A 21,562-nucleotide genomic window follows, 5' to 3' on the forward strand; every position below is an offset into this window, starting at 1 on the left:
ACACAAGCAGCCGAAGCCATCCTTCCTGAGCCGGAAGGGAAAGCTCGCCTGAGTTTCGAGTCCCGGGCCGTGGGGCTTGGGCAGGTCACTTGGCCTCTTTGGCCCTTGGTTTTCTCATCTGTAAAAATAGGAGGCGGTGACTCTTACCCCGCAATTGTTGTACCTAGAAACGGTATATTTAAAAGGCCTAGCACGCCACAGACACTCTGTCATTGGTCACTGGGGTGACAGCCGCAATGACGGTGTCTTGAAGCTCCCGCCATTCATTCCGGGGCTTCACGGGAATCGGGAAGTTCTTTCTAAGGTCTAACCCTAATCTTCCAGCTGCTCTGGAAGCCCTCGCTCTCTCGTGTCGTGAAGAATGGTGGGATTTTTTAAGCTCCTAGGCTCTTGGGACACAGCATTTCCTTGGCCATGCAGATGTCTGTCTGGACACCCCAGACGGGCACTGACCTCCCCCACGGCCCCCCAGCTCCCTGGTCCCCACCCTCACTCCCTCGTGGATCGAGGATGCCCCTCCGTCCCGGCTTTTCCCTGCCAAGCTCCCGAATGCCGCTTCTCCAGGCCACGTGAGCATGGCTCCTTCGGCTTCTCTCATCAGCTTTTTTTCTCCACCTTTTAATTATTTTCCTCGCCTTTCTCCGGACCCTCAGCTGCTTACCATGCATAGAGCGTCCACCGCTTGCAGTGTGCTGCAGAGAGGGAGGAATTAACCTCACCGGTCTCTCCCTCTCTCGGTCTCTCATGCGCACACACACGGGCGAGGTCCCCAGAAATGAGCCACGGCTAAGAAGAACTGGGCAGGGGCCGTTGAGACCATCAGGGGACGGCAAGTTAGAGCCCCTGTGGGCAGAGGCAGGGGCTTTGCACCCAGTGCAGGCAGGAGGAACTGGGTCTGAGTCGGCCTCGCTTGCCCTGGGATCTTGGGCAAGTCACTGGACCCCCCTGCACAGCGCAATCCTCGCCACCCCCGTACACGGCCTTCCTTCTTCGTGCCAGACGGGGCCAAGCCTCAGAATGAAGGCCCCGCTCCTGAAAGTGGCTGGTCGCCCCCAGATAACTGAAGAGGGTGAAACGTCGTGCAGCGGAGAGAGCTCCTCCGGCTTCCTCAGACACTCCCAGGTTCACACCCCGGCCCTGCCACCTACTCGCACGAACCGCACTCCCAGGTTCACACCCCGGCCCTGCCACCTACTCGCACGAACCGCTACCTCCCTGAGCCTCAGTTTCCTCATCTGAAAATGGGGGCGTGAGACCAATACTAGTTAACATTTGTGCTCTTCGTATGTAGCCCGTGGCCTGGTTCGTGGAATCCTCATCACCACCCTCTGAGCGTAGGTGTGACATCCCAATGGTCGTGTCCCCTCTTCCAGGGCTGCTGTTTCTTCGTTCCAAAACTACCGCCAGGCGTCCACTCTGAGCCAGGCCTGGGGCACCTTGCTGCAGATCCCGTGATGGGCAAGATAGGTGTGGTTTCCACTCTCGCAGAGCTGAATTCCAGCCCCAGGGGAAGGCAGAGCGTTACCCAGGCGTCCACACCGAAGCGCCCTGAAGCACAGTGGGCCCTGACCGCTGGGGGGACATCCATCCCCACCCAGAGCAGATCAGCCAAGGCTGCTCACGGAAGCCGAGGCCTGAGAGCCCAGAGGCTGGGGCAGGGGCGGAGAGTCAGGCGGAGACACCGGCACACCCCATAGGTTGTCTGTGGCCGTGTCTGTCCAGCACCCAGCATGACCCAGACACACAGCGGGCGCTCGGCAAGGCCTCCCTGTGCCCTTCAGCCTTCTCAGACCAGGTCTGAATCCATCAGATACACCGTCCCCAGAGTCCCCGTGGCTCTCTGAAGAACTTGGTGCCAAAGCGCCATTTATGTTTACCCAAAGGAGCCTGCAAGAAAATATGTGTGTCCCCTGCCCTCCGTGTCCAAGGCCAGCCTTGACAGAGGCTTCGGGGCTTCGCTGGAAAAAGAGGCAGCGTGTCTGTCGTGGGGCGTGTCGGCCTTTAGGTGGCAGAATAAAGCAGGGTTTGTGGGCAGGACTCCGCTGGGTTCTCCCGCCTCACCTTCGGGCTAGTCCCCACCTGCCCAGCCTCTGGGCCGCTCCAGGTGGGCCACGAGCCTCAGCCGGCGGCTGCGATGACTGACAGGCCTCCACTGCCCATCGTCTGCAGCCCCTCCGCTCCCCGGGAGGCTGGCCCAGGAGGCTGGCCGTGGCGCCAGCAGCCCAGCTTCTGTGTCTTGCTCAGAGAGGCGCCGGGAGGGGGAGCGGAGCTGCCGGGGAGAGTGCCGAGGAGACGTGCAGATTCATTTTGAGGCTTCATAATGCCGCATTTACACACCGTCCTGCCTCCAGAAATTGGGCTGGCAGATGCCTGGTCATGCTGGCAGGGCTGCGGGTTAACTCCACAGATTTAGCTTAGATCGTTTCACGAGAGCTCACGGCCTTTACTGCGTCTTTCGCCCAATCAGTCTCTGGTCCCGAGGCATCCTGCACCATCGTGTGTAGGTGCGTGTGCCCGGGCGCCCGCAAGTGTGTGTAGATTTTCAAATAAAATAATACCTCTTTTCAGATGCCGCGCACATTAAATATTTATCAGCAGCAATTTGTGCGTATATGTTTGATAAATGGACCTGAGGATGGGCTGGGGGCGGGGGAGTGAGACAGGAAAGCAAGGGAGGCCCAATCCTTTTGTCCAGGAATTTCTCAAAGGTTTATCCGGGGGAGAGGGGGCGTTGGGGAGGTGGTTGGAGGCCGTGTTTACCTGTTTGATCCCTGTTGGCTGGTGAGGGGGACACCTGACTTTTCTCCTCCAAAGTCAGCTTTGCCTGACTTTGGCTTAGCAGATATCAAAACCCTGAGGCAGGAGGAGTGGGGTTTAGAGGGCGTGGCTGTGTGGCATTCAAGCGCCAAGCGCTGAAGAACCATCCCAGGTCCCAGCTCTGGGAGAAGGGACTCGCCCTGCTTACTCAGATTCGTGGGGGTCCGTGGGGAGTCCGTCGTAACCCCGAGTCCGGGGCCCTGACCTGGCCAGTGCCTCCCCAGCCCAGCCATGCATGCTCGGGGCTGGATCCCCCTTGCTGGATATTCACCCCACCCTCTCACCCCTGCTCCCCCAGGCAAGGGGAGGACCGGTGTGCCTGCCCGCCCGACAGAGAGGAACGGAAAATTCTCCATCCCCAGAGGAACGGCATACCCAGTCTGATGGTTCCCTCCCTGCCGGCGTGATGGCCAGGCCGGAGGGAGAAGGCCACCCACGCACGCCCCCAGGACACGTGCTGGCCAGTGGGGAGCTTACACTGACACGAGTGTTCGTGCACTTGGCTGTGCACACGTACCCCCCGTGTGCATCTGCGGGCACTCCTTTCTTCTAACTGGAAAGGGTTAGCGGGTGAGAATCGGTCCTGCCTCCCCCCCGCCCCCTTTGCAGGCCTCGATTCTGAAACTCCCGTGTTTTTATTCCCAGCACCTTCGGGGAGCTGAAGACCGTCCGCCTGCCGAAGAAGATGACGGGGATGGGCAGGCACAGAGGGTTCGGCTTCGTCGACTTCCTCACCAAGCAGGACGCCAAGGTGAGACCAGGGCCCCTCCCTCCCGGCCTCTCCTTTCTGGGTCCTTTGTGGGAGAAGCAGCAAGGCCTCTTCACAGATGTGGGCGCGTCCCCTGCTCCCCATTCGGGTTTTCTCTCCCCTCCTCTCCCCAGCCCTGCTAATTTGCACAACGTCCTTGGAAGAAAAGACCATGGGCCTTGTGTTTGGAGGAAGGGGCAGTTCTGTGTCCCGGGCCGCTCCAGGTCAGACAGAAAGCGTGGGAGAGGCTGTGCAGAGCGTGGAGGGGAACCAGGGGACAGCGCTCGGAGAGGAGGCCGCCAGGCACCCCAGTGGGAACCCGCGGGGACAGCTCTTCCCCCTTTTCTTCCTGCTGGTGCCTGCGGCTTCTGTTTCGTGCTGATTTCAGGTGCGCTCAGGCCAGGCAAGTGCTGCTGTGTGTAAGCACGTGTACGGAATTCCTTGGAGACAGAACCACCTTTTATTTTTGAAGCAAGGCAGCCTCTCCGGGTGTGGGCTTGGTGCAGTAGGTCCTGGGTCCTCGTCCTCCGCGGCAGCAGACAAGGGGCAGAGGCTGTGTGACTGGGGTTCTGGCTGCGTCCGTGGTTGTTGCTCTCACAGCCCCAGGTCAGGATCCTGGGGGGAGGGGCCATGGCGCTGGCTTCGTGGGCTCCCTGCGAGAGCCTGTGCCACAGGCAGCCTTGCCCTGTCCTGGCCTGTCTTCCCTTGAGGGTGCAGCACAGCACAGGGCACGTGTCACTAATGGCTGGGATCCCCTCCGCCTCTGAGGAGGCATCTTCAGAAAAGCAGAGTATTTGTTGGAATCACACTCTTGGCCTGCAGCAAATTGGCGTTGCCAGAGGCCCTGTGGGTGGAGCTGAAGGTGTCATCTCAGGGACACAGCTGCGGCCTTTGTGGGCCCTGGGAACACGCACAGGCAGAGAGGGTGCCCGAGGACTTCAGCAGGCCTGCCAGCCACCTTTGTCTCAGCGTCTTGAACTCAAGTGCATGCTTTGTTGACACGTGGCCATGTTTGTCCGGACATCTGCGCCTCTTTCTTCTCGGCTGGCAGTCTTCCCCTCGCCTCCTGTCATGACAGGAGGGACCGCAACCCCTGCGTGCAGCCGGCCCACGGCCTTGACGCTCACCAGCAAGGCAGGCACCTGCGGGGTCCCCCCACCACTGGCTCAGAGAGAAGCCAGGGAACAGCCGTCCAGAGCACTGCACTTACTGCTGGCTGCTTGGCTTTCCCAGCCCTGCCCTGTGCCTCGGTCTCCTCATCTGTAAAATGGGAATGATGACAGGTCCCACGCCCACAGGGTGAAGGCAGATGGTGACACGGGTCCTGGCACATGGTGCTCGAGATGAGTGAGCTGTTTCCTCCTCGTTCCCACCAGCCCAGGTCCCTTCAGAGCCACCAGCCCTCCGTCTGTGGACAGAGAAGAGAGGGGTGCAGGCAGCGCTTTCTCCACTGCGTCCGTCTAGCCCTGAGCTTCTGTGAGTGTGTAGGACCGTTGTCATCTGTTTTGTGTCAGGGTTCCTGCGTGAGACTGCGATTAGGGGAGAAGTGAAAGGGGATTCACTCCCTGCCCCAAGAAACATCTCTTATTAAGGGCCAGTGCAAGGGCTAGCTGTTAGAGCACAGACTCTGCAGCCAGAATCCTAGCACTTACCTGCTCTGTGACCTTGGGCAGGTGACTTACTTTCTACGTGCCTCAGTTTCCCCCTTATAGAACGGTAATAGAATTTCCCTCACCGAATCGTTGTGAGGCTGGGATGAGATGATAGTCTTAGAACGGGATCTGGCCTCCGTGAGCTCCGTCTGTTAGCTGTGACGAGGAGGAGGATGGTGATGGTGGTGATCTAAGAAGAAGGGAAGGAGCAGAGAGAAAAGTTGTCCACACCCCTCCAACTAGAAGCTTCTTCCACGCGGCAGCCTCCCTCCAGAGCTTGAAGTCAGAATTAACGTGGCTCTCGGGGCCCAGAGGGTTGGACCAGGCATGGACTCCCAGCCTTGAAATTCCACGCTCCCATCGCCAGGATGCAGTCAGTATAGCTTTGTTCCCTGGGGGTCATTGGAACGGGGCGGGGGGGGGGGGGAGATTCTCAGGTAGCAGGGCAGTGCCAGTGCCCGCTTGGCTAGTGCCTGGCACCGGAAGCCAGGCTGCAAATGTTCTTTGCAAAGCCTAGCGCAGCCTTCTGCTGACTTCTGGAGGTGGCTCCTCTCCCTCTGTGCCTTCCGTCCTGGGCTCCAGGAAGAGAAAGGGCAGCCGAGGACAACGAGGGCTCAACCCACAGCCCCTCCAGGACTGGCTCTTGCGGCCCCTCACCTCCGACAGGCGGCAGCCTGCCTCCAGAGCTGTCCCGGCCCCGCCGTCCCCGCCTCTCACTGCACCAGGACTCGGGCCCTTTGTGCCGCCGCTGAGCGAGCTGGTCTCCCATGAAGTCTGAGCCCACCGGGAGCGCACCTCTCCTGCAAAGATCCCTTTGCTCTTTTTGCTTCCCGGAGAAGCTGCCGTGACTTTTCCCTCTCCTTCTCCCCGTCTGTCTGAAGAACTTTATTGTCTCCCGAGTGGAACATTTCGCGCTCTCCACTGAGCCATAGAGCCGTGTGCGCTGCACATTGGTGAATAGACTTCTGAATATTGTAAATATCTGGTTAGCTCGAGGGCGGGCGTGAGTTTGAAGAGGGAAAGCAATGCTGGAAGGAGACATTGAGTTAGAAACCCCCGGAGACCTTTTTTTCATCTCAAAAGAAGGAACTCGTGGGAATCCCAGGGCTGGTAGGGGAAACTCCAGGACCCCCAGTTTCTCGGGACAAGCGCCGCCCACCACCCCACTCCCACCCCCAGCGGTTCTCCCTTTGAAGCGCTTCAGGGAAGAAGACCTGCTTTAGAAATCCTTCCCGGGGCTTGGCTGAACCCTGACCACTCGGCTCTCTCACTGAGGGCTTCAGCCCCGTTTCCTGCCGTGGGGCGTCCTCCAGGAAGATAGCGGTCAGTAACTCTTGTGGCATCAGCAGCGCTGGAACCTGGAGGTGTAAGCCTCCTGTGCCCCGGGGCCCCAGGCGGTCCTCAGAGGGGAGAAGAGGAGACAGGGAGGAAAAGATGAGGGGAGTGGACACATATTAGGGGGAGGAGGAGGGGAGGGAGCAGAGGCTGATTGTAGAACCTTGGGTCTGGAAAGCAGTGGCGAAACTAGCAGTTTCCAGGCTGGGCTGTGAACCCGGGTAGGCGACTCACAGCACAGTACTCTTTCCTGGGCACCAACCAGTCCACTTTGCCAGCTGGCTGAGGAGAGAATCAGGCACCCTGGTTGGTCCCTGGAGGCATCCGCTCAGCACCCCCATCTCTCTTTGGGCCCCAAGCACGGGTCATCTGCGTCCTCCCCGCCCCCAGGGATTCTGAGTCTTCCGACCTTGCTCCATGACCCCATGTTCCACCCCGCACGTTCTCGGGAACTCCGTCATCCGTCAGGCCCCTCTGGGTCGAGCACACGCCCCAAACAGGGAAGAGAATCCTAGCGCAAGGCTCCACGAAGAGCTCAGGGTAACCAGGCAACTGATGACAATAGCCAGAGGCTCCCGCGACAGGCCGAGCTGGCTTTGTGTGTGACATGTACACCGTATACCCATTGTCTCGTCCCAACCTGCAGCAGCCCCGGGATCAGCTGGAGATTTGCATAACTCCCTCCCCGGTTTCTCCAGGCGCTTGTTAAGCTCCGTGTGTGCAGGGTCCTAGGGCGTTTCATCAGCCCCCAATGTCCCAGGCATGAATGTCGGTCCCCCTGAAAGGGCTGCTGTTATTATTATCTAAACCTCCCAGTGTGATGAGCCCACATTTCTCAAAGAACCTTCTCCCACGTGCTGGAGGGAAGCAGGGACAAAGGTCGATGAGGGCAGACAGGAAGTCCCAAATGCGGTGGTCTTCCCCGGTGGCCTGGGTCTGCTCTTGTGTGTAGGGATGTTTGTAGTGTCTCGGGCGCCACGTGGTTCTCTGGGCCCTGATGATGTTTCTGGAAGGACAGCCTCTTGGCGTCAGTAAAAAACCATCAGCTTTTAAAAGCCCGTCTTTGGCAGGGACGGTGCTGGGCATTTGTACACATCAGTGGTAGGAAGCCATTTGACAGATGGGTAAACTGAGGTTCGAAGGGATGGCGCCACTTGCCAGAGCTGGGAAACCCCACGTGTCGATCTGATTCCAAAGTCCACGGATTAGCACTTCCTCCCTTCATTCACGTAGTCACTTAAATTGAGTGCCAGCTGTGGCCAAACCGTGCGCCAGCCCCCTCCTCTCTACACCACACCCCTCACCTCTCACCCATCCCCAGCAACTCACCAGTTAGATATTTTGGAGGAAGGCCAAGAGGTTGGCCCTTAAAACATCTCTTGGGAACAAGCCCAGGATGAAATCAGCTCCTCCGGGGCCCCCAGAGGAGGAGTGGGCATTCCTTTAGGGGCCTCCAGAGCCGCACACCGTCTCCTGCCAACCCTCCCAAGCCTTGGAGGCAGCAGCTTTCTACCTGGGCAGGTGACCTGGGATTCCCAGCCAGCTGTGCCCATTGGCCAACAGGCCACCAGTAGTCATTGGGGTTCCATTTAGAAGCCGCCACCTCCTCTGTCCTCACTTGGACCGGCTGGTCACGGAGGAAGAAGGGAAAGAAGGCGAAGAACGGACTTGCAGCCCAGAAACCAGAACATTCCTTTTTTTTTTTTTTTCCCGCATGCACGCGCCTTTAATTTCTCCCTTCCCCGAGCCCACCGAGCCTTTGTACTTTTGCAGTTGCAGCTGTTTTTATTTGCTGCCGCTGCTGTTGTTTTAAAAGGTCTATTTTCACATGGAATGTTATCCAATTAGCAGAGCAATGTGTTGGCTTAAATAAACACTTGGGGGGAGCCGGCAGTAGGGAGTTGGGATGGCGGTCGGCGTTGGCAGGCAGCGCTCTTCTCTTCTCACTGGTAAACAACCGCAGCTTTAATTGGGGAGTCGCGCCAGTTAACGTCTCCGTTCTCGCGTCTCACTTTTGTATGGTGCCCGGGGAGAGGGGGGCGCGGACACAGCCCCAGGCCCACCCCCGTTGGGGTGATGCTGAGAGTTTCGTAGGGGGGTCCCATCAGGCCTCTCCGCACCCATGGCCTTCGCCTTGCAGATTCCGCTGAAGCAAGACCAGTGGTGGGAAGAGGTGACGATGAGCAAGACAGAGCTTCTTAAGGCAGGGACAGCCGCCTTCTCGCTGGGTGCCCAGCCGCGGTGCAGGGCCATAAACGGCGATCGCCATCAGACGCGCGATGGATGGCGTGCACGCCACACACAGACACACACACACGTTTGCTTACCTGAGTGCAAGGAGGGCATAGAGTACAGCCTCCCCGGGGGCCCCGAGGGTGTGCAGCCAGGGTCTGAAGGGGACATGGCCCCATGGAAATGAAGACTCCGTGGGCTGTGTCCTCCCTAGACAGCCCATGTTCTAGAAAGGCAGGGCGGCACGGTGGTTAGCAGCATGGCCCGTGGAGTCAGAGCTGCCTCCTTCCATCTGCGTGAACGTGGGCAAGGGGCTTCATGTCCCCGCACCCCAGGCTGCTCATGCCGCAACCGGAAATGATCTGCGCCTGAGGCAGCCGTGAAGATTAAGTGGAAAGCTGCGTGCCAAGCACTCACCACAGGCCACGGCACAGGGCACCAAAGGAGCAGAGGCAGCGGAGTGTCCCGGGCCCCGCGGGGCAGAGGCGCTGTGCTTTGAAGCCGAGGTATCAGTTGCTTTTTGTCTCCTGAAGTGTTAACTAGACACAAATCCAGGAATTGGGGTGCTATCCCCACTTGTCTGTGTTAGGTGTGTGCACTCGCGCTTGTGTTTTAATTGCAGGTTTTGCCTAGTTCCTACCATCAGGGCCCAGGGGTAAAGGAAAACGTGTTTGAATCCTGAGCCTTGCATTTCAAGGCATGGATTCGGGCTCAGCCAACACATTTATGGGCTGAGAACCCGGGATCAGGACAAGCCACCCTCCTCCGGCTAGCAGATGTGCATCCCTCATCGCTGGGGTATGAGCCGCCCCGCAGTGTGCCCATCTGCTGGTTGCATCCCTCTGTCCCTCCGTGTGCCCTGAGGCCTGCCCAGCCCCTGTGGGGTCAGAGTGGGAGGCCACGGAGCTCCACTGCTCTGAGAAGGCCTCAGGTTCAGATGTCCTCGTTTCAGATTTATTCAGCGATCAGGACCAGTTCCCCAGGAAAGGTAACCAGCCCGGCTGAGCTGGACAGCCTTCCTCCCTCCCAGCAGCACTAAGTAATCATCATTTTAAAACTTAACTACTGGGAATTCCCTGGCGGTCCAGTGGTTAGATCGCCACGCTTTCACTGCCAAGGGCCCGGGTTCAATCCCTGGTCAGGGAACTAAGATCCCACAAGACATGCAGTGCGGCCAAAAAAATAAATGCATAAACTAAACTACCAAGGGCAACATCACAGGTCCCAGGAATCAGGCCCTGCCCGCGTGCCGGGCGCTGGGTTAAATGAATGGCCATTATCTTCTGTATTCTCAGCACCAAGAAGGTTGAAGCACCTCCACTTTGTAGTTGAGAAAGTGAATACTCAAAAGTTTCTCGCCAGATCAAAGCCAGAAAGCACAAGACCATGCTTTGCGACCCCCCTGTGGAGCCCAAGGCCATTACCGGGCCCCACGGCCTCGTTGCCTCGTCACTTCTGGCCCTTGGCTACCTGGCTTGGCCCTCTTTTCCTAGTGGCTCTTTTCTCTGTCCCCGAGGTCAGAGGTGGTGCGTCACCTTCCTGTTTAGTCCCCTCATTTTGGCCCATAGTAGGTCCTCCAGGGATGTTGAGTTGAATTGGATTGAGGTGAGTGGATGGATGGGTGCAAGGAAAAGACATCTATTCATCTGAAAGATTTTAGACGCCACAGCCCGGAAAACAAGTCCGTGGGTGTTTCTCTTAGAAACTTGCCCTCAGCTCCACGGCATCGTAAGTCGGAGTGGCCCAAGGTGCTGAGTGGAGGCCCACAGCTGAAGTTACCAGTATTGTGCAAAGAGCCCCACTTTTTCTGGGGACCAGCTCTTCCCCAGTGGAGGCCAGAGGTAGCTGGAAGGTTTGCTGGGAGCTCGCTCACAGGCGTCCGGGAGCGTTGGCACAGGGACAAGAGTGATCTCTCCCTCAGCGCACAGGATGCTGTCCGCAAGGAGACTATACAAAACATCCCAGGGCAGCAGACTGTCCTCCCAGCAATCAGAGGCCCCTGTTTTTCAAGCCCCTCGGCAGAGAGGGAGCCGAGCCCCCAGCAGGCCCAGCTGGGCCGGTGCTCCCATTCCCTGGGCTTCGCTGCTGTGCTCTGGGCCACGTGGTCATTCTTGGCCACGCTTCCTCCAGGATTTAGGGGCACAGATGGTTTAGGACAGGTTGGCGTCGTCCGTGTTCAGGTGGATTTGGCATCTGCCGAGAGATGCAGCCCTCCCGCTCGGCGAGAGACAGCAGAGGGGCTGAGAGATACCCTGGACGTCTCAGGACAGGAGGCCTGGCCTCAGCCCGGCCCGGGAGCCATGGCCCTTGGGACGGGAGTCCTGCCAAGGGCATCGAATGGGCTTTTGTTGCCAGGAGGCAGAAGCCCGTCTTCCAGGGAGAGCTGCAGAAAGGTCAGGCCCGGCACTGAGCTGGCAGCCTTCCAGCGCCTTCCCTGTTCTGGAAAGGTGGCTGCCAGGCCTGGTCACAGTCTAGCCGGCACTGGAGGCCAGGGCTCTCGGTGCCCACAGTTGGTGGCTTAGGTCAGAGGAGATGAAAGAGGTGTGTTTCCAAGACAGCTGAGGCAGAGAACCGGGTGATGGGGCAGCTCCGGACTCCGGCTAGACCTGCTCAGAGCAGCCCTTGTCGGGCCTCGCATTGTCTAAGAGCTGCTCTCTGAAGGGGGCAGTCCATCTGCCCCGGGTCAAGGCAGAGGGACTTCAGGCGACCATCTGTGTCAGCAAACAGAACCTAACCCCAGATGGTTCAAGTGAAGAGAGATACATGGAGGGGTAAGAAGGGCTCGGGGGGGCTCGCCAGGGATGTGACCCACCCCCACCAGGGCCAGTGGCAGTGGGAGCTGTCGCCACCTTAGGCTAAGGGACCTTAAAGGGACAGGTGAGAGCCTGAGCTGTCAAGGAGGGGCCACCGGCAGGAGCTGTGGTCCTGGAGGGAGGGATCGAGGGAGAAAGTCCTCCGACCTCTCTGCCCCTCCCTCCAACCTCTCACCGGTGCCTCCCATTTGCTCGTCCTAAATGGAACCCAAGGCCAGCGAGCCCTGGTTATGCCCTCCAGGGGAGTCAGCTCTGAACGCCCGGAGAAGGGGTGCAGGGGAGGATCAGGAATAACCAGCACAGGCCCATTGGATGATGAAGGAAGTGGCCCCGAAGTGGCTGGCGGGGGCCTCGTCTTCTACAGCATTCTCCTCTTTGCCAAACCAGTGCCCCCTTAGAGTTCCGTTCTAGACCTTCACGCTTCGGCACTGACCCAGCCGGGTGATCGGGTGTTAGTGGCACAGGCGACTCTTCCCATCCCAAGGTCCCAAAGTCACGCGTGTTGGGAGCGGGGACTCCTGTCCATCTCTGTGCCGCACCCAGGACTGTGTATGTGTCAGCTCTCGTCCTAACCAAAGGCAGAGCCTCCCACTTGTACAGGACAGGACAGTCGTGGGCGAGACGTGCTCCTTTCCCTGCTGCCCTCGTGGGCTGAATCTCAGGGGTTGGAGGAGCCAGGGCAGGACTTCGAAACCAGCCCTCCGTCTCCAGCCAGGACCAACCTCAGCGTCCCTCCCAGTCTGGAGACGTGCTTTCATGACCCTCGGTGAAGGTCTTGCTCCACGGTTCGCCCTGCAGATGTTTACTGAGCATGCTCTGTCCCGAGCTCTGTGCCAAGGGTAACCAGGATAGAGGCCTGCCTCCGAGGTTCAGGGTTGAGCCAGGGAGCCCGGCACACAAACAGGCATTAACGGGGCAGGTGTTCTTAAGGAGGCTGGGGGCGCAGGGCACGCAGAGGGCACCTGGCTGCAGTCTGTACGAGGGGAGCCCTTCCGAGGCTGAGAGGGATGTTACGAAGGCCCAGGGATGGAGCAGTAGAGGCTGAAAGGAAAAGTAAGAAGGAACTTGACCTGCATACCAACCTTGGCCTCAGTTTTCCTTTCCTTGAAATGGGAGAATGATGTCTGTTCTCATGAGTAGGTTGAGGTCAAGTGCTTAGAGTTCTCTGGAACCCAGGAGATCTCTAATCCGTGGTACGAAGGCCCGTGGATGGCAAGGGAGGAACACGGGCAACAGATGTAGGATTCGGAGAGAAGCAAAGGGCTGAGAACAGCTAACTTTCCACTTCCTCCATTGCGGCGCCCAGCACTCCGCGGAACCCCGGGCACCCCGAGATGACTGCAGCCCTAGAGCTGGGGTTCGGGAAGTCTCTGTCTGGGGAGAAGGTGGCGTGGGTTTCGGTGGAGTCTGGTGTAGGCACAGAGACCTGGGAGGAAGCTGCTAGACGAGGGCAGGCCAGAGAGGCCGGGGCTGTGCCTGGAAGCTTCCCCTGCACTGGCCCGAAAGCGCCAAGGCCCTGGGGCTGTGTCTCCCCGTCACCCTCCCCGGGTCTCACATATAGCAGGCTCTTTGCATGAAGCACAATTACTCGGGATTATCCAAGGCCAATTTTAGCCGGGAATCACTGTGCTTCTGCCTGCGACAGTTTGGGGCCACCACATTCCAACCACTAGGGCTGGAAACACAACCTGATTTCCTATTAACCTGAGGGGACTAGAACTGAGAAGGGTAATTCTGCTATTTTTGGAGACTCACACATTGTGCTCTAACCTCAAATACAAAAGAGCTTTTGTACCCTACTTACCATTCTTCCTGCTCTTTAGCGTGATAATGGGACGTCGAGGGCATACATCATAATAATAACAACAGCCAACGTTTAGGTGAGAATTACCATGGGCCAGGCAGTGTGGTGTCAGACTTAATAGTTCACTGAATCTGCGCATCCATTCTTTGCTGCTGCCTCTCATTTTACACATGGGGAATCTCAAGCTCAGAGAGGTAAAGCAGCTTGCCCAAGATCACACAGCTTGTAAGTGCTGAAGCAGGGATTTGAACCATAGTAGCCCAGGTCCAGAGCCCCCAGTCTTAATTGCCGTGCCCCCTCACTTCTTAGAGTGAAAAGCCCTTCCAAAGAGGAGATGAGAATTTGCAAGGGGTGATGTCAGAGAGAGGCTGGGAGAGGGAATTTTTAGCAACTCCTGTAATGAACAGAGACCGCTCCAGGCTTTGCATGGCACAGGAATGGAAAGTAGATTTCCAAGGGTAAGAAAGAAACACAGATGTGACGGCTGGAGTTGGGGCATCTCGCCTGGGCTCACCTGCCAGGCTCCAGTACCCCCTTGTTCTGACTCTGACTTAGTTCCTACCAGATGCCGCCTCTTGGCCGCCCCCATCCGACCGTGTCCCCGGGACCGCAGCTCCTCAGGGACCCTGGCACCAGGATGGAGTACCCGCCACGCCAGACTCCCAACCAATTTCACTCCCCCCTCTTAAAACCCCAGCTCTCCCAGTCAGGCTGTTTCTTTGCCTCACCAGCTGAGAACGCATGTGTTTTAAAGCTCTGAATGGGCCATTTCAGCTTCGAGTCCAGATGCATTTTTATATCCGCATGGAAAAAAAAAAAAATGCAGAGGCTCTGCTGGCAGTCAGAAAGAGTTTTTTAAGTTAACGTTTAAAAAAAAAACAAAGGAAAGAAAAAGTTTCCTGCACCTGGCCCTTCTCAGAAAAGCACGAAGGAGAACAAAAGCATTTCTTTAATTTGGCCCCATGTCTAATTTTTAAAAGATGCATGTCCCACCCACCTCGCACCGGTGCTTTTCAGATGCAGCCGTCTATCGAATACCTACTCTCTGCCACCCTCGGGGCTGATGGTGTGTAAGTCTCACAGTTAGCCCCATTTTACAGGTGAGGAAACTGAAGCTCATGGGAGGGCAGTTGGCTTACCCGAGGTCACTGTTGCCTTCCTAGGCTGCTGTAAGAGACTGGGTGGCTTAAAACAACAGAAATGTCTTCTCTCACAGTTCCAGAGGCCAAAAGTCCAAGCTCAGCTTGTCAGCAGTGTTGGTTCCTTCTCAGGGAAAATCTATTCCATGCCTTCTCCTAGCTTCCGGTGACAGCCTGCATTCCCTGGCTGTGGGCATCACTCCAGCCTCCTTCGTCACGTGCGTTCACCCTGTCTGTGTCTTCACGTGGCCATCTCTTGTAAGGACACCAGTCACACTGGATCAGGGGCCCGCCGTACTCCAGGATGTCCTCGTCTTAATTTAACTGCATCTGCAAAGACCCTGTTTGCAGATAAGGTCACAACCTGGGGTGCCAGGTTAGGATTTCCACATCTCTTCTTTTGGGGGAGCCAGTCCAACCTCTAACAGCCACAGTGCAGATGAGACCAGAGAGGGACTGGTTCCAATCCAGACCCCTGGTTATACACTGCCTCTTCACAGCATCAAAGAAGCAAGAGGGACAAACCCCACGGCACCTCTTCTCATAGCAGATGGCGCTGCCTGCAACCCAGAAGCAGAGACCAAGACGCCACCACCAGCCACTGCTGCTCCCTGGTGCTGACAGCGCCTGGGAGCCCACCCCTTCAACCTAGCGCTAACCCGAGGCCTCTGTGCCGAGAGAAGTTGCAAATGTCTGTGGTGGCAACACCACCTTCACAAGAACTAGCATCTATTGAGCACTTACTGTGTGCCCCCAGAGTGTTCTGGGCACTTTGCATGTTAACTCTTTGTCTTCTTCTGTAGAACCCTAGAGGATAGTGCCATTAACATTCCCATTTTACAGATGAGGAAACTGAGGCCAGGGAGATTCATTTAACTTGCCCAAGGCCTTGAAGCTAGGAAGTGCAGGACCCGCCCTGCCCAGGCAGGGTGGCCTCAGAGCCCAAGCTCCTGACTACCAAGTGCAGTGGCCTCTGTGTACCTCAGGGGTGTTTTGGGAAGAGCCCCAGCGCAGAGCCAATTTAGCTCTAGACCTGGTGATGTTTAAGAGGGAACTGACTGATGCCATATGAATCCATTTGTATGAAGTGTCCAGAATAGGCAAATCCACAGAGACAGAAAGTAGACTGGTGCTTGCTGGGGGGGCAGGGGAAATAGGGAGTGGCTGCAAATGGGTACAGGGTTTCTTTTGCAGTGATGATGCTGAAAATGTTCTAAAATAGGTGTGGTGGTGGTCACACGACTCTATGAATAGACTAAAAGCCATTGAATTGTAGACAGGTGACTTGTATGATAGTGACTTGTATGTATGGTGAGTTCTATCCCAGTAAAGCTGTTACAAAACAAAAGTCAAAAAGAGGGAAGTAGGCAGAGTGTGGGGGGAGGTCAGGAAGAGCGAAGGGCAGGAGGGAAGAACATGTGCAGGTCCCAGGCCGCTGAGCCCGGGGCGGAAGCCAGTGGCTGGGGGGGCCACGGCAGCGCGGCGGCCAAGGGAGCCGCAGCAGAGGGCAGCAGAGAGAGATGGGGGACAGAATGCCCAGGACCGGCGGAGGACGGTGCCGCCCAGTGACGGTGAAGGGCCCGCGTGGTTGTCATCGAGGGGCCGGATGGGCTCAGCTTCCTCGAGGCACTGCCCCTGGCAGCCGGGTGGGAGGCCAGCCGCCTGATGGGGTCGCCGTCCCCAGATGGTATGGAACACGGGAGGGAAGCCGGCTGCCCGGCCCAGGCCCCAGTCACATCCCGGACGGCGGGTGTATTGAGCGCACGGCCACTTGCAGCACTGTCCCTGGGCACGTAACCCACTAATGGAACGGAAGTGCCCATCAGTTCCCTACACCCGCACCAGGAAGCAGGTGTCGCGGGGCCAGAGCTGGCCTTTCGGTTTGCGGTGCTGGCGGGTAGGAGACCAGGCTGCAGCGTCTGCCGGTGGGTCTTTGCTCACGCTCTCTGTTTCGTTCCAGAGGGCCTTCAACGCCCTGTGTCACAGCACCCACTTGTACGGCCGGAGGCTGGTGCTGGAGTGGGCCGACCCCGAGGTGAGCCTGCAGACCCTGCGGCGGAAGACGGCCGAGCACTTCCACGGTAAGAGAACTGCCGTCCACGGGCCGGGCTGCGGGGGCCAGGTTCCTGGTCCTCCCTCCGTCCCCTTCAGATCTACCCTCCGCCATCCATACGCTTCTCTGTGCCAGTGGGAGGTGCTGACCCGAGTGGGTGGCAGTGGTGGCCTGCGTGCCCTTTTGGTTTCCCAGTCAAGTCAGGTCACTGGGAGGCCTGGCAGGAAATCGGGGAGAGGAATAGCCTGGGTCAGGGTGGCTATCCAACCCCCCCGCCACTTCCTGCCTGATTGCCGCCGGCTGGCTATCACTGCCACCAGAGGCCACAGCTCACATCCAGTGGCTCTCTGCACCAGCACTCTCTGTCCCCGGTCCGGTGGCTGACCCAGGGACCACGTGCCCCGATTTCCCTGCGCCTGCTACCTGTTTACTGGACCCTCCTCAGTTATCCAGTTTGAGCGCCTTCCGCTTCCTGCCCGGGCCCCGATGGTCACAGGACCTAGCTCCACCTCTTATACACCTTGATGGTGTCACACAGCCTCGCCAGTAATGCAGCCCATCCCCAGAAAATGCTTAGCCCCTGCCATGTCCCATTGCGAGGAGTGCAGCGGTGACCTCGGGGGGCTTTGGGTCCAGGTGGAAGGGGCTAGGTCCAGAAAGGCCTCCCCGCAGAGGTGACATTTGTGCCCACAGGAGGGTTGCCCAGGGTTGGCCTGAGTGTGACACATCGAGAAACGGGGCAGCCAGTGCGGCTGGAGAGGGCAGCCAGAGGCCTCACACGGGCCTCACCTTCTCTAGCACATTGTCTAGAAAGAGCATGGAAGCCCTTTGACTCTAGCTCCACCTGCCAAACCCTTCAGAACACACCCCCGTGCCCACCCCAGTGGCCTTTGCTGCCTAATCCTTCCCCACCACACCTCCCGTGGCGGTCACTGTCTCCAAACGCCAGGCAGGACTCTGTGTCTTTGCATGTGCCGTTTCCTCTGCTCAGAATGCCTTGCCTCTCAGTTTTGTTTTTCTTTTTTTTTCCAACCTGGCAAGTGCCTATCCAGCCTCTAAGGCCCAGCTCAAATGACACCTCCTCCAAGAAGCCTTCCCTTTCCTCACCCCCCACCCCCAGGTATCAGTAATGGCTCCGTCCTCTGCTCTCCCACCTGTGTTCCTAAACCTCCTTGCCACGTCGTCATGTATTTCTTCTTTTTTTTTTTTAATTTTATTTATTTATTTGGTTGCACCAGGTCTTAGTTGTGGCAGGCGGGCTCCTTAGTTGCAGCATGCACGTGGGATCTAGTTCCCTGACCAGGGATCGAACCTGGGCCCCCTGTATTGGGAGCGTGGAGTCTGAACCACTGCGCCACCAGGGAAGTCCCCGTCCTGTATTTCTTAACGATTCTTCTCCTCGCTGGACTGGCGCCTCCCCCAGGGTGGAGAGCGTGCCGTCGTGTGCCGTCATGTCAACTCTGTCACTGGTTGGTTCATCTCCGGGCCCCCGTGCCAGCCTGGGCCAGTCCGAGGCTGGGGAATACATAAGCAAAGGCAAACGAGAAAGCAGAGCCATCAGGGCTAAGTACACAGTCGCAAGCACACAACTCAATAAGTCCCCAAATCCTGCCGTGCAGGAGGAGAGCCTATTCTTATCGACAGCCATTGACCGGCCTAAATGCACCCATCGGCAAATGTTTGTGTAAGGGACTCTCCTGTCCCCCTGCCCCCCACCCACCCACCCCGCGGGGGAGTGCAGGCTCAGCAGTCCTGCCCTGCATTGGAGAGCAGCCCCCTTCAATAAACTGAGCTCCAAAGACAGCATTTACTGCCTTTCCCCAGCAGAAAGCCTCGGCTGGAGGCGTTTCTGTGGGATTGGCTATCTTCCCCTATCAGCTGCAGGCCGAGGCCCAGACAGGGGCAGATACAATAATAATATCAGGAAAGACAGCAGGTTATTTGCATACATCTTCCCATTAATGCCCCAACAGCCCCGTGAGGTGGGCCTGATTAGCCCCGTTTTGCGGATGACAGAACTGAGACCAGCCGAGCATTAAAGGGACTCGTGAAAGCTACTGTTTATTAAGGGCTTCCTCTGTGCCGGGCCGTCCTCTGTATGTGACACGCGTTGTCTCTTTCATCCTCACGGCAACCCTTCCAGCCATGGGCACGGCTGTCTACATTTAACAGACAGAGAAAGAGGTTCAGCCGTGTGCCCAAGACATGAGAAAGCCTAGAAAGTGCACAGCTGAGATTTGAACTCTAGACCAGCTCTAGAGCCCTCCGCCCCACCCTGCCACAACCCCACGCATGGCATTATACTAGCAGATGTCACTTGTAAAAGCCTTGGGCCTTCGTTAGATCTAGGGTGTGTGTGTTTACTGCACGGCTTCCTTCCTCCTGACTCATCCAGCCCCTGAACCCAGAATGTGCAGGGTCCCTTCCAGAAATGGAGGGAATGGATACTAAATCATAATGAGAAACATAGGGGGCCCTTTAGAACTGACACCCTGCGATGTGCGTGTTACCTTGTCCCCATTTACAGATGAGGAAACCGAGGTGCAGAGGTGAGAAAAGGCCCCACCAAGGCCAGCGCTGGGTGTCAGAGCCCAGCCATGTGTTTGTACTTCTTTTGAGTCCCCTTGAGGGGACATTCCCCCCCTCCCCGAGGTTCTGGAAGGGGCCCCTGGCTCTGAGCTAACCAAGTGTGCAGAAAGGGAGCCCTGAGAGACCCTCCCCAGCACCGCGGGTGGATGTCAGGGTCCCAGCAGGGAACAGAACTCACCCCAAGCCTGCCATGCAGAGGTGGGGGCAGGGTGCAGAGGTGAAGGGGCAGCAGGAGGAAGTGATGGCCCTGGGGTCCAGGGAGAGCAGAGGGCTTGGGGATGGCCAGCTGGTCCCCAAGTTTGGAGGGATGCAGCCAGTGCCAGGGCCCTGAACCAAAGCAAGGAGGGAGCCAGGGAAGATATGCCTGCAGCCCCCTCGCCCCCCTCTCTGCTCTGCTCTCCTCCCGGGTCTCGTGTTGGCCCATCCGTCAGCCAGAGGGCCAGGCTCCCCAGTGACTCCTTCCAGGGGATGGAGTAGGACAGGGGAGGGACTGGCGGCACCAAACAGAATATCCAGCATCTGTGGTGACCCACAAAGGTCAGGGCATAGGGCGGAGGTGGGGGGCTGTTTTCTGGGGGGCAGGACCAGCAGTGCCTGGCTTGGCGGGGATGTGTTCCGTCCAGAAGGATCACTGGCAAACATGGCCAAGTGTCAGACCTCTAGCTGGCCTCACCTGTCTGGGGCGTGAAAAGGCAGCAAAGAGGTAGCCTGAAAGTTTGGGACCCAAAGAGTCTGAAACAATTACCTATCATATTTATACAGCACTCTTTCCAAACAAATACATGATAATCCTTAGGAAACAAAAGGACACTATCCAGAGCACAGCAAGATATGACACAGGGATTTTTAACCCAGAATCCATGAAACCTTGTCTTCATGGGCCCTAGTCTAGGGCTGGCCTCAGAGGGGCTGTGAACACCCAGAAACGTTATTATCTGGTATGTGTATGTATGTGTGTGTTTACCTCTCTGGCAAGAGGATCTTTGTTGTCATCAGATTTTCTATCAGGTCATGGTCCCCAAAAAGTTAGTTTTAGGAGGAAGAGCATCAACTTTGGAATCACCAAGTCCTGGATTCTGTAGCCTCCCAGCTGAGTGTCCCAGGACAAGTCACTGTGCCCCTGGGGCTTCTGTTTCCCATTTTATAAATGGGGATACAAGGGTACTGCTTTATGGAGTACTGGTGAAGATGATCAGGGCAATAACAAGAGCAGCACGAGCTGCCCTTTTTTTTTTTTTTTTACCCACACAACACCCTTAGGAGGTAGATGCCCTTAATCACCCCATTTTACAGATGAAGGGACTGAGGCACGCAGAGATGAAGTAGCTTACCCAGGATCACACAGGCAGTAAGTGGTAGAAGCAGGGACTGAACTCGGACAGTGTGGCTACAGCGTGCCATCCTTGGGGTGACTGCTCCCTACATCCTTCCCAAGGAAGCAGGACGCCGCGGGGGGAGCAGGGTAGACGAGTCGGCTGAGAACAGGTGCTCTGGAAGTGTCAGCCCTCCCACCCAGCCACCCCACTGTCTGTTTGATGTCTTTGGAAACGGGGTGCCCACGGCAGCCCTGACTACTCAGAATAGGGCTGCTGGCCTCCTGCCCTCCTGACTGGACCCTTTTCCCTGCTCTGCCCCTTCCCTGTGGTGAAAAATGCCCAGCTTGTTTGTGTTGAAATCCGCATTGTTCAGAGCTTCCAGGGCCCTGGCAGACTCCGAGGGCAGGTGGGATCCATGCCCAGTTCCCTCCCCCGGCCCTGATCTGTGCCAGGAAGGCACTCAGAGCTCAGGTGGAGGCCCCGAGCCCCATTTGCCCAGCCTGAGCACCGAGGCCACGACAAAGGGCTCCCTGTGGAAGGTGGGCCTCGGAATGAAAGGCAGGCGTCTTAACCATTGGGCGGGACCCAGCAGGAAGCTTGCTGGCGACACCGTGGCCTCTGAGCTGCCCTTGGGGACAGAGGGGGATGGCCAGAGAAGTAGAGAGCAGCTTTGGCCCTACTGTGGCCCGTACAATCAGAGTTCACCTCTGCCTCTGGGATCCAGCTCCCCTGGGGGAGGCTGTGGGGGTGGGGTGCTGGTGGGCCGAGAGCTGCCCAGGCCCTGTGACCAGCCCTTCTCGCCTCCATTGGTCCCTGACAAGCCTAGGTCAAGACACACAGCTCCATGTGCAGTTCAGGCCAGGTAATACTAATTACTATTATTATTACCATGACAACTTTTCATCTGTTAAGCCTCACTCCATGCCAGGTACTATCTATGGGCTTTCACAGGTATTAATCCTGTGGAATCCTGGGAGGTAAATACCGTCATTATCCTCAGTTTCACAGATGAGAAAATTGAGGCACAGAGAGGGCAGATGATTTCCCCAGGGGCGCCCAGCTAC

General features: G+C 57.5%; 1 protein-coding gene across 1 annotated transcript in view; it reads left to right on the forward strand.

Moving 5' to 3' along the window:
- Positions 1-21,562, forward strand: part of RBM19 (RNA binding motif protein 19) — a 122,705-nt gene that overhangs the window by 86,875 nt on the left and 14,268 nt on the right. Inside the window, exons 22-23 of the mRNA XM_036823343.1 lie at positions 3,463-3,568; positions 16,501-16,621. Coding sequence (XP_036679238.1) covers positions 3,463-3,568; positions 16,501-16,621 — 227 coding nt within the window. The remainder of the gene's footprint in view (positions 1-3,462; positions 3,569-16,500; positions 16,622-21,562) is intronic.

Source organism: Balaenoptera musculus, chromosome 14 (assembly GCF_009873245.2).
Source record: "Balaenoptera musculus isolate JJ_BM4_2016_0621 chromosome 14, mBalMus1.pri.v3, whole genome shotgun sequence".
Classification (NCBI taxonomy): Eukaryota; Metazoa; Chordata; class Mammalia; order Artiodactyla; family Balaenopteridae; genus Balaenoptera; species Balaenoptera musculus.